A 13,117-nucleotide genomic window follows, 5' to 3' on the forward strand; every position below is an offset into this window, starting at 1 on the left:
CTCCTTTTGGCCTCAGCAGTTCAACATTGTTACATTTTGGGATTTGGAGACTGTTGTGAGAGGGGAAAAAATGAATATCATGGTCAGTTTGTATGAGCACTGATTTAACGTTGATAGGAGAGCTCACCCATTGAAAAATGAAGAAATCCTGGAAGAATATCATATGGTTCCAGCTTTACTTGGAAGTCAAATCCTTAGAGAGTCTTTGTTCCGTTGGTGCCTTGCCATACCACAGTTTCCACTACTACACTTCAGGATTTGAGCTGCTTAAACCCCTCATGGTGTGCACCATTCAGAAACACTCAACCAACCCTACTGCATGCTGTTATTTGGGTCAGCATTTGACTTTGTTCATTAGTGCATGAAGCATTGGCATGAAGAGCTCGATGTTTGGACACCCAGAGAGCTTTTGTTGTTGTATGTGCTGTGCTTGTGGGTGTTTTGCGTTTGAGCTTTTAGGTTAGTCTAGTTGACACTTTCTTCATAGCTCAAAAATCCTGTGATGAAGATATGAAATGTATCGGCGGTAGCAGGCAACACAGCTAACTACCACTGAGATGTTTCAACATTTTCTTGGTATTTTTGATGTTGTTATAAATGTGTGAGTACTGTACTCTGTGTTGGGCGGGTGGATTCTGGTGAAGGGGGACTTCTTTATTTTCTCTTTCTCTCTTTTCTCTCCCCCATGTCTGTGTCTCCCCCCACTGTGGCGCACCTCCCCTTGCCACTCTCCCACTGCACCTCTTCAGCCGACACCTCTGCCGTCCACGAGGAGAAAGGGGCTTGTTTCCGATTGGTCAGTTCGGGGAAGCAGTGTTTGCACCCGGTGTCTGCTCAGCTGAGCAAACAGCTCTGCTGCTGCAGTGTGGGCAAGGCCTGGGGCCCGCGCTGCGACAAGTGCCCCCTACCAGGAACAGGTAAGGCCTTCAACGCCAGCAACTCTGAGTCCCAGACACCTCCACCCATCCATCCATTCCACCACTCTCACATTGAGAGATTGAAATGTGGGACCAGTGGCATCCATCCCTCACCCACACTCAATGTTTCTGTCTCTCTGTGCATGTGTTTCAATGCTTTGCCAAGTAGACAGTTTTAGATGCAGTTATATCTCTACCACCAGCACTCTCCTCCTGTCTCCCCTTATTCCACCATGTCTCCCCATCCGCCATTGCCATCTGTACGGGTATCATGGTCAGTGTTGGCTGGGGTGACACAATAGCTGACACCTGCAGATCATGTGCAGCACAGGCACACTAAATAGATAGAAACTGTTTGCTGAGTCCTCACACTTCCACTCGAAAAGGTCTGTCTTAATGAATTGATGACATTGAGCCAAACATTCCATTAGACCTGGGAGGTTAGTCTGGGAACAAGTGTAAGCCTTTTCTGTGTCTATGCCTGTGTTGTCTGTCTAGGCTCCGGGAGACATTACTGGATGGCCTCGTTTGGCCTAATTAACAACACCCGTTAAAATCATCTGGGTTGCCAGATTATTTTGGTTGCCAGATCTTCAAAGTTCCCAGTGTAGTACAGTAAGTTGTTATGGGGAGTGTAATAGAGTTAGGGGATGATTGCTTGGAACCGGGCCCATTTTTCCCAATGTGAGGACGTTTCTGTGGGTAAGGTTAGGAGCTGTTATAAGAGTAAATTAGAGACGTGCTCCTTTATTTGGAAATAAACTTGAGCAGATTACATGTAGGATTTACCTTGTTATGAAGGGCAGCATTTTTTAAGGTCTCTTTAATGTTATTTTTTCTTTGTTTGTCGGAATGTTCGCAGAGGCGCTTGTAGCTGGATTAGTAACTGATTATTCAAAAAATAAAATTCACTATCAATGTCGTGGTTTAATTACAATTGGCTGACATGGTTCTTTCAATTGAGGTAGAGATGGAGACAGTTTATTTTGGTAGATTCTAACTTCTTGCAAATGCTTGTTGGTTAAAATGGGAAACTGCATAGATAGCATGTGCTATTCTTATATGAAACTGGATTGGTGGATGCTACACTGTGTAACAATGGTTGGTACTTAGTTTTCATTCAATGGGACATACATGAAAGCCTTGACATGACGCTTCCCCAACAAATCTAGTCAAGTCCTTACAAAATGCTAGTTGCAAAAAGACATTCAAGAATGAGACAAGTGTGTGACTCTCAGTCTTTATCACCAGTGACATGGTCCACTGTGTCTCCTTGGTTTCTAATGGGAACACATAAGTCCTGCAGAGAGGACACATTACGAAGGCTATGTGGAGCTCAGAAAGAACTCAGAAGGGTCATTCCATGAAATGAGTGCCCTTCGATATATTAAGTATATATTAAGTAGAAATTGTGCATCAATATTGAATTTTAAAAGCCTGTTAAATTAAATGTAGTTCCCTTTCTAATATAGACCAAATGTCCCTCTGTGCACCCTCTTAGACTTATAGGAAGATTTTAACCCACTTAACCCCAACATTTCTCCAAGTTTTAATCATCATGACAAAGTCATTTCTGAAGATTATTATTTATGTAATGTGATTAGTGATTCATTTTTATGTAATACCAAAAACTCTCCCTCATTTTAAGCTCAACCCTGTTACATGAACTGAACTCTCATTTTAAGATGGTAAAACTATTCTTAAAATTGTTTACAAATTCTACATCTAATAAAATCGTAAAATCACAGTGTAAGAGCAGGTGAACTGGTTCTACTCTTTTTGGCCATTTTCTGGTGTTTGTGGTGGAAAACTGAGTGGGCATAACACATAAAACTTGAGCATAACACGTCAACACTGTTACTCATAGATGGACAGGCTAGACATTTTTTTTACAATAWTTTTTTTTTCATGAAGCTTGCATTCAATTGACCCTCCCTGTTGCACACAACAAGCTTCCATTCCTCATGTCACAAGGGGATTTATGGCTGATTTAAGATCATCTACCTTGTTACAGTCACCCTTTAACTTTATTTGGCACTTAATAGACACTTAATATAGTTTTTTTTTAATTTAACCTCGAGATGGAAACACATGCTTTTTATTAAGTTGAACATGTGCTCTTTATGACAGAATGTTAAAATTAGGTGAAATTCAATGTTTTTTTTCACCAAGGTATACTACTCAAAAGGCACCCAATTGGTGGAATGACCCAGAGACTGATACACAAATCTGCTACAACATCAAAAACCAAACAGCATGTAACCTATTGTACATTACATTGGAGTTACATAAAATGAAAGATCAGCCAAATTAGTCACATACTGTAGCTATAATTTATTTTGAACCTGAAATAGATTTTTTTTGTTTTGCATAAAGTATGGATGTACTTACTATATTTTTMTTTTAAACTTTTTAGCTAAATTCAAGGAGATATGCCCTGGTGGGATGGGCTACACTGTCACGGGATCTTACAAGCCCAAACCACCCAATCAATTACCCAGCCAACCTGAGACCATCAACAAGCCAATGATCACCCACCAAGAGCCTGTGGCCCCGCCTCTGCCCCTGCCGACACATGAGAAACCAGTGGAGGCCTTGAGCGTCGCTGAGAGACAGCTTCCCTCTGTACCAGGTAAGTCAACATCATGCAATTTCCTCTGTACCAGGCAAGTCAACACCACACAGCTGGCAACAGTAGAGGAGAAGCCATCTTTACTAATGCACTATGGAAAGACAGAGACAGAAGATTGGGCTGAGCTGGGTGGGACTGAGTGTGACTCATAGATAGGGGCCATGCTCTTGTCTTTTCACTATGCTGGGCTGTTTTGATATGTGCAATTTTGTGTACCTACAGTGCCAGCGCAAAACGTTTTCGTCCAAATAAAGAGTAATCCACCCGTTCAATAGTACCAGTCAAAAGTTTGGACACACCTACACATTCCAGTTTTCTTTTTCTTTTTACTATTTTCTACATTGTAGAATAATAGTGAAGACATCAAAACTATGAAATAACACATATGGAATCATGTAGTAACCAAAAAAGTGTTAAAGTAGCCACCCTTTGTCTTGATGACAGCTTTGCACACTCTTGGCATTCTCTCAACCAGTTTCATGAGGTAGTCACCTGGAATGCATTTAAATTAACAGATGTGCCTTGTTAAAAGTTAATTTGTGGAATTTCTGTCCTTAATGTGTTTGAGCCAATCAGTTGTGTTGTGACAAGGTAGGGGTGCTATACAGAAATAGCCCTATTTGGTAAAAGACCAAGTCCATATTATGGCAAGAACAGCTCAAATAAGCGAAGAGAAATGACAGTCCATCATTACTTTAAGACATGAAGGTCAGTCAATCCGGAAAAAGTCAAGAACTTTGGAAGTTTCTTCAAGTGCAGTCGCAAAAACCATCAAGTGCTATGATGAAACTGGCTCTCATGAGGACTGCCACAGGAAAGGAAGACCCAGAGTTACCTCTGCTGCAGGGGATACGTTCATTAGAGTTACCAGCTTTAGAAATTGCAGCCAAAATAAATGCTTCAAAGAGTTCAAGTAACAGACACATCTCAACATCAACTGTTCAGAGGAGACTGCGTGAATCAGGCCTTCATAGTCTAATTGCTACAAAGAAACCACTACTAAAGGACACCAAAAATAAGAAGAGACTTGCTTGGGCCAAGAAACATGAGCAATGGACATTAGAACGGTGGAAATCTGTCCTTTGGTCTGATAAGTCCAAATTTGCGATTTTTGGTTCCAACCGCCTTGACTTTGTGAGACGCAGAGTAGATGAACAGATGATCGCCGCATGTGTGGTTCCCACCATGAATCATGGAGGAGGAGGTGTGATGGTGTGGGGGTGCTTTGCTGGTGACACTGTCTGTGATGTATTTAGAGTTGAAGGCACACTTAACCAGCATGGCTACCACAGCATTCTGCAGCGACACACCATCCCATCTGGTTTGCGCTTAGTGGGACTATCATTTGTTTTTCAACAGGACAATGACCCAAAACACACTTGCAGGCTATTTAAGGGTTATTTGACCAAGAAAGGGAAAGGGGATACCTAGTCAGATGTACAAATGTCTTCCGCATTTAACCCAACCCCTCTGAATCAGACATCCATAATCGACATCCATGTCTTCGGCACCCGGGGAACAGTGGGTTAACTGCCTTGCTCAGGGGCAGAATGACTGATTTTTACCTTGTCAGCTCTGGGATTTGATCCAGCAACCTTTCGGTTCCTGGCCCGCTCTAACCACTAGGCGTGCTCCATCAGATGACCTGGCCTCCACAACCCAATTGAGATGGTTTGGGATGAGTCCCTCAGAGTGAAGGAAAACCAGCCAACAAGTACTCAGCATATGTGGGAACTCTTTCAAGACGGTTTGAAAAGCATTCCAGGTGAAGCTGGTTGAGAGAATGCCAAGAGTGTACAAAGCTGTCATCAAGGTAAAGGGTGGCTACTTTGAAAAATCTCAAATATAAACTATATTTGGATTTGTTTAACACTTTTTTTGGTTACTACATGATTCCAAATGTGTTATTTCATCGTTTTGATGTTGTCACTATTATTCTACAATATAGTAAAAATAAAGAAAAACCCTTGAATGACTAGGTGTGCCAACTTTTGACTGGTACTGTAAGTGAAACTAAGCAGATTTGTATTTGTGTGAGTGTGTGTGGGGTCTTCAAAAATATCTCTCAACCAGACATCAATTCAGTTCCACCCTGATCAGGATGATGAGGATTCACATGCTTTGGCTTGCCGTCGCCTCTCAACCTTCTKGATTCTGAGAGAGAGGAGAGATGGAGCTCCTCTTTCTTATTGTTCAGGACATGCTTGGGAGCTGGCGAGGGAAAGAGAAACTTGGCAGCATTAGAGCGCACAGACTTGTCCAAATTACCACTAAGCTTCTCTTGAGCTCCGAGTACAGAGGATTCCAATGCAGAGGACAGACTCAGACAAACAATAAGAGAGAAAGCCACTGCCTAAACCTGTGTAGATTAGTGTTTGCATGCCACAAGGGGCTAAAGCTGGCTCCACTGAGCTAAAAATCCTGGTGGAGGTGATTTGTTTCATGCCCAGTGTTGTGCTACATTAATAACAATCCTGTTTGTTTTTATGACCTCAAGATCTAAATACGGTAAAAACGCCTGAGGGTTGAGTTATGACATGGCATTTGGCCAGTGTTTAAAATAAGGTTTTAGTGGAACGACCTTGTACCTGGTTAACATTTGTCCTTTGCTATGAAAAAGATCATGTTTCGACATGGCCATGAACAGCTAAACGTACCCCCAGAGCCTGTGAAAGTGACAGTCTTATGAATTGCAAATGATTGGTCCTCTGGCCCCAGCCGGAAAGGTTTATTAATTTATTCATAAGCCTGAAGATATTTAATGGAGAAAATATAATGAAGTATATGATGTACTTGTCTCTGACAACTTGATGATCAAGGGCAGGTATATCCAGCCTTGTGCTTCCAGACGGTCCCACTCTTTCTTGATCTCATTCTTGTTTTTTTGTAACATATTTTTCGTTCATATTTTTTTTTATGACCAGTAGCCACAGATGCACCTGAGCAGGTAGGTTGGGTTTCTTCAGAATTTTTTTTTTAAATGAAAAGAAAATAGCTTTCTTGCATGCGACAAGAAGGATTCACCCTTTAGCCTCTATGGCAGCGACCTGCAGAAGCAGCCTGCAGCATCACCTCTGCATGAAGTCAGCATCACCACTGCATGACTTTGAGCCAATCACTGCTCCACGCTTTCAGCTTAAGAGCACTTCACAGTGGAACATCCGTCCATGCCAATCACAGCTGCTAAGACTTTGCTCTTTGCGCTTTTGTTCAGCCTCATACTGTATGGATGCGTTGACACAGGCAGCCCAATTCTGATCTTTTTCCACAAATTAGTCTTTTGACCAATCAGATCAGCTCTTTTGCCAATAATTGGGCAAATGATCAGAATCGAGCCGCCTATGTAAACGCAGCTTAAGAGTCTCCAAAACGGAACAGTCCTGAAACCTTTCTGTAATGGATTTAGTATTGTATTATGACTTGAATGATGTAAATATAGAAGCTCTCTTTTACAATATATTGGTTCTTTCAGAGGAACAGTAGACTCAGCAGCTTGAAACTCTTTAATGCACTTTGATAAAGGCAGAGTAAGTAAACACTATTGCGCAATCCATTTTGACATCCTAGAGAAACTCCAAAGGTAAAAAAAAAAAAAAAGCTGAAGTCAAGTTGGAGTCCACACAACTGATAACTATAGACCCTATCTACTCAATGAAAACCCATGTTTCGCTTTCCACCATCTTGCTCTACAAGCCCTTCAAGCTCTTTCCTTCCTTCGGCTGTCATGCAAGCGGATCTCCAACTAGTTTACTGCTGAGCAGCCTATATGACGAGCGCACGCATGACAACGGTGCATGAGCGGCGCTTGCTCACTGAAACCTCATGTCTATACGGATCAGTCCACTGACCCGGAGGTCCATATTGTGTTTGTCTTGTGTTCTGTCCTTCAAGGAGCTGGTTATTCTGGAGGCTACTAGTAGTAGTCCAATAGTTGAGGTCGAGGCTGGCCAGCCACAACTCTCTCCCGGTGTCTCTACCATGAGGATGGAGCCGGCCTACAAAGGTGTCTCATCCATTTCCTTCCCCTCTACTCTCTCTGCTGCTATTTCAGTCTCACAGGGCTGGGCTCACTCTCACAGGGGAAAGTCTGCAAGTTATTTATTTATGATGGTTGTTTTGGCACTGTGCCGAACTCTATGTAAGTAGGTCTCCACTGGTGCTTTACGGTCAATTTTACCTGACAGAATAAAAATGAAAATGTGTTGGTTTGAAAAATATCTTGTGTTCTTTCCCCTGTAACAGGACTAAGGGAAAGAGCACCTGCCATTTGTGATGGGTCTTCTCCAGACTCAAGTCTAGGGTTATCTTAATTGAAACGCAACGTTTCGATTGTTGTAAAAATAGTTGTTTTATTGTTCCATTCAGTACAAATCCAAGCTGGAAAAATCTTTAAACAGCTGTCAGCTCAGCACTTGATGGCGTAGAGTGATTTATCTCTGTCCGCTGGGATTTCTACAGCAATCTGTATTACACTCTTACCCATTGAAGCACTCATTTTAAAGATCACAAAAAGTCTGACTGCACTGTTCTCTCCCCTGGCTCTATCTGTCCTGGTCTCTCAGAGGTTGTGGAGGAAACGTCCCCCCCTGCTCCAGCCCTGATCCTCCCCACCAACGCTGGCCAGGACATCGCCCCTACTCAGTCAGCAGGTAAGTGCTCACACTGACATACAGTAACGCCGTGACATTTGGACATAGTTTAGTGTGAGGTCAATGTGCAGCTGATGGGCTGATACCTACTATCCCTGCTACATTCTATATCTAAGCTATCCCAAGCTGATTGTGTATAAATCATGAATGAATAGAGGGATGAAGGGAACACAAGGTTAGTTCATAAATACACCCAGTGTTATCTCCCTCACTCGCCAATTCACTGACCCTTTATTTGTGTTTAACCCTGCATCTGAATTCCTCACAGGTCAGGGGCAAAAAATAGGCCGATAAGAGGAATTTGCACAGACTGGGAACATGGCACTTTTTAACTCTCCCTGACCTCCTTTCTTTGTCCTTGGGGTTCTCCCCCGTTGTGAGAATATTCTGCGCTCCTCTATATTTAGGAGTCATGTGTTGCTGTTGAGGGGCCACAGCAACATGAAGTCTCTCTCTCCACTTTCTAGATGTGAATAGTCTAACAACATCATTATGGCTTCAAATCACTCCAATGAAAGTGCTGAGAAACTTTTATTTCTCACCTGTCCCTCACAGAAATATATTTGGGTCCTGTATTGTTTTATTTAAGAGATTCCAATTTTAGATTTTGTTGCCGTGTTTCTTCAAAGGGGAAGGCCAGTGATTGGTGCCATCGCTAGGCAACCACTTGTGTGAAACCCACCTGTTTTTWTTTTGATACCCTGGACGAGGAAGACGGGACTTTTCAGAGCAGTAGAGGAGAGAGAGTGTCGGCACGGAGACTAGTGTGGAGGGAAGGGAGTGGGACTATCTGGTGCCAGGCCCACATAAACCTCTTGGACCAATCAGGGGACCGCAGGGATATTTTGGTTTATTTTTGCTAGGCGGATATCCAAACCCCCAGACCTCTCTCATCTCAGCGTTTTACGTCCTGGTGTCCCGGAAAGGTGACACCATATTAAGAGGCCACAGAAATGTTATGAGGCCTCCCGATGACAGACACTCAGTAAACTAGGCGGCATAATTGCCCACTTCTTTTCTTAATCATCCTTACTGTGATAGTCTCCGTGCCTCAATGCTTGCAAATCATTCTGGACCTGTTTCTTTTTAAAGTAAAAAACAACAAAGTTTTATTGTACCACGGCGCAGATGCTCTTTAAGATACTAATAATTACACTCGCTAAGCATTCTGTACCTCAACCAAGCAATCAATTAGTCAATCAAATTATAGTGCTTTTTACAAATACGTTTGTCACAAAGTGCTCAACAATAACTCTCGACCAAACAGTTGAGGAAAATCTCCTGAGGTGGGAAGAAAGTTTGAGAGTAAGCAGGAGCCCATCCTCTGTTTGACTGATGTCCTCCCTAAATCCCATATAAAGCACAGCAATTTAACAGTAATTGAACTGTATTTCTGAGGAGATGCCACTGTAGCATTTTTGAACAAAGAAACCTCACCTATTGAAATGTGTACAGTAATACTTCAATTCATTTAATTCCACCATACTGGCCTGCTGAGCTATGAAGAAGCCCAGTCATCAAGCCTGCTGACATTGACTACCTCAGTAACACTAATTCTTAGGTAAAGTATTAATAATGTATTTTGATAGATTGTCACATGGCATTCTATCACAACTCATTTAATCCCCCTTTCATGTTCTCTACTTCTCATCAAGATCTGAAATGGCCCAACCTTTCAGTCACTGTGATTTGACAGTTGTACAGTTTCGGCTTATATGGAGTCCTTAGGTCTCTGAAACTGTGGGCCCAGTGACCCACTTCTGTAAAATGTCTGCATATCGATGCCTTTTGATGGGTATTAGACACTATGATTTACTCTATTCCCTACTTTTCCTCTGTGGTATGTAAGGCAATTTCCCACTGTCAAGACTGAGTAGACAGATTGATGCACATACTGAGCAGATTTGTCATACAGAAACACATTTGCAGCCATGAGTGGGATGCTGATGAGACTATTAGCTAGGGAGAGGAAAGGACATTTGCAGGAATGGAATAGATTTGTTTATGCCGCGCATATAGAAACTGCATATTTTGTATTTCGTATTTGAAGAGTAGCATGAGGTTTCCTTCTCTCTCCCTCCTCTCTCTCTCTCTCTTTCTCTCTCTCGGCCAGAGGTGGATGAGTGCAAGGTGAACCCTCACATCTGTGGCCAGGGGATCTGCTACAACACTGCCGAGGGTTATACCTGCATCTGTAACGAGGGCTACCAGATGGACGAGACACACACCACCTGTGTAGGTGAGAAACAAGAAGTCAAAGGTCACATCCATTTATCAGACCCATGGGAATAGTCCTCTTCTCATTTGGTCTGATTGGATTTCACTCTTCACATTGCGCCCAGAAGGTAGATCCATTTAATTACATCAGTAAATAGGAATGATTTTACTAGCCTTTGGAGGCCTCTCTTGATGAGGGAATAGTTATGTATACATTTAGACACGGTAGGAGAATCCCTTAGCGACCTCTCTGCTACAGTGATGGTTTGAAATAAAGACTCGTATCTATATCCATTGCATCTCATACTACTTTAATCCACTTGCGTGTCATGTCAGTATGTCTCTAAGCAAGTTGACTCATGTTCCATCCCATGTCTCCTGCCACGCTGTACCTGTGGATAGATGTTAATGAATGCCTGGATTCTGCATCACTGTGCTCCAACGGCCGCTGCAAGAACACTCCCGGCAGCTTCCTGTGTGTGTGCCAACCAGGCTTCATGACAGATGAGGAGGGAACCAGTTGCATTGGTAAAGCCATTTCACACACATACCACCACGCTCCCTGAAATACGGAGACACACCAAAAACAATAGCAGAAGCCTAGGAGATTCAATAGCTGTTGTGCACGGCAGTAGCAGGCATTTGGATAGCCGTTTGGGTGTTTTCGTTTCCCCAGTCTTCACTATAGTTCCCTGTTGGCTTAGCCCCCCTCCCTGGAGATAGGGGCTAAGTTGTAGAAGGTGACCACAGTGTAGCCCATTAGCGACGTCCTCCTCATCATCCTCCCTATCCTGGGATATAAATACTGGGAACACTGTCATTAGGTGGTTTCTGGTGTTTCGACACACGTTTTCTCTTCCACAAAATGACACAAAATTAGGTTTGCAGAGGCAAAAAGCTGGTGATTATTTCCCCATAACTGTACTGTAACAGACTAACATCTGAAAATGAAATATGAGAGTATAATTTATTACTGTTTGCAAGGGATTTATATGTGGATATGAGCACCAAAACAGGCAACTTGAGGACGACAGCCCTAAATATTTTATAGGCAGATGGAACGTTCTGTGAAAACTAGACTAAAAAGACTTTGAGGGACTGACTTACCCAGAAGAAACACTACATGTCACATTAAAACAAAAATAAAGTGTGCAGTCTATGTGCAGTCTGTGACTTGTTTTGTTGACTCATGGACTTCCACTCTCTATATCAGGGTGGGGGATGTTTGGTTTCTAAGGAGGGGAGTGGTATCCTGGATACCCAGCGGAGGAGGTTATTTTTGTTGGTATCACACCGTTTTAGAGGCAAATTAGGGGTCCCTGTTTCCTTCCTCGTTTGTTCTGTCTTTTTTTAATGTCCCACAGGAAGTCCCGCCCAGGGCCCTCAGAGGAAGTTCCAGTCACTTTAGCCTGGCATTGGTCCATCTTAGGGGGCTAGGAGGGCACGAAGCAGGGATAGGCCTGGCATGAATCAGCAATGTCCATGTTATTCAGTTAAAGTCAAGGAAAGGGTGTCATGAGCCAAACTCCTAGCCCTCTGTAATGCCAGACTGTCCAAATAGTTTAGATAGATGGATATCACACTCAGACTGGGGTAAATGAAGGTTTGGCACAGATCRATGGGCAGATCAAGAGATTGTTGACATTGGACAGAGTAGTGTCTGACATGGTTGTACAACATTAGTGACACAGCACTAGAATTATTGGTACTCCATCACATTTCGCCAGGGTTTTGGGGATTATGCTTAATGGGTTCGGGTGAGTACCAAAAAAGGAATGGTTATTCTTGAAAGATTCTTGAATGTACTGTCTTTGTTGGAGCCAAGTGACCGCTCTGCTATCTTCAAATCTCTCCCATCTCCGTCTCTCTCTCTTCGTCTCGCCCTCCCTCTCTACATCCCTTTCTCAGATTTAAACGAGTGTCTGAACACCCACACGTGTCCTGAGGATGAGTTTTGTGTCAACACCGTGGGTTCCTACACCTGTTTGCACTGTGACAGTGGCTACAGGATGAGCCCAACAGGCCACTGTGAAGGTACAGGACGCACCCTTTACATATTTGGGTTCTATTTTGAGAGCTTTAAGGGCAGGAGAATTAGAGGGGGTTTCATGGTAAGATACGGGCATGGCTGTTTTTGACCTATCAATAACATGGTATGCATATGGCTTACTCACACATCAAGCACTCATCCCACTGAAACCAAGGGCCTTTTTTGGTGTTGATTCTCTCCTTGCCTCTCTCTGTGTCTCTTTTATATAACTCAATTCCCCACACCTCTGTCTCTCTTTCTCTTTCTCTTTCTCTCTCTCTTTCTCTCTCACTCTCTCTCTCTTAGATATAAATGAGTGTCTGGACTTGGGTGTGTGTCCATCCGGCCTGTGCATCAACTTCCCAGGCTCGTATGAGTGTGATCTGTGTCCAAAGGGCTTCCAGGGCCAGGGAGGACAGTGTGTCGGTATGTGACTGAACATTCTCCTTCCCTCACAAATAATCAGGAGCATCGAAATTACTGGAGCGGCTTGGCTCTGCATTCAAATTCCTTCCACCAATTTGGAGTTGGAAAAAAAAAAGACTTGTTTGACAATCCATCGTTCTGTGTCTTGTGCGTGAGTGTGTGTGTGCACGCATGTACAGTTTAAACATACACTACATCACTGAAGTATGTGGACACCAGCTTGTCGAAGATCTCATTCCAAAATCAT

The 13,117-nt window shown here is 43.0% G+C and overlaps 1 protein-coding gene across 1 annotated transcript in view; it reads left to right on the forward strand.

The window, feature by feature from the left end:
* ltbp1 (latent transforming growth factor beta binding protein 1) overlaps positions 1–13,117 on the forward strand; it is a 128,935-nt gene that overhangs the window by 73,230 nt on the left and 42,588 nt on the right. The window contains exons 11-19 of the mRNA XM_070434909.1: positions 750–917; positions 3,334–3,549; positions 6,474–6,496; positions 7,441–7,552; positions 8,112–8,198; positions 10,312–10,437; positions 10,818–10,943; positions 12,324–12,449; positions 12,751–12,870. Coding sequence (XP_070291010.1) covers positions 750–917; positions 3,334–3,549; positions 6,474–6,496; positions 7,441–7,552; positions 8,112–8,198; positions 10,312–10,437; positions 10,818–10,943; positions 12,324–12,449; positions 12,751–12,870 — 1,104 coding nt within the window. The remainder of the gene's footprint in view (positions 1–749; positions 918–3,333; positions 3,550–6,473; positions 6,497–7,440; positions 7,553–8,111; positions 8,199–10,311; positions 10,438–10,817; positions 10,944–12,323; positions 12,450–12,750; positions 12,871–13,117) is intronic.

Source organism: Salvelinus sp. IW2-2015, linkage group LG25, assembly GCF_002910315.2.
Source record: "Salvelinus sp. IW2-2015 linkage group LG25, ASM291031v2, whole genome shotgun sequence".
NCBI lineage: Eukaryota > Metazoa > Chordata > Actinopteri > Salmoniformes > Salmonidae > Salvelinus > Salvelinus sp. IW2-2015.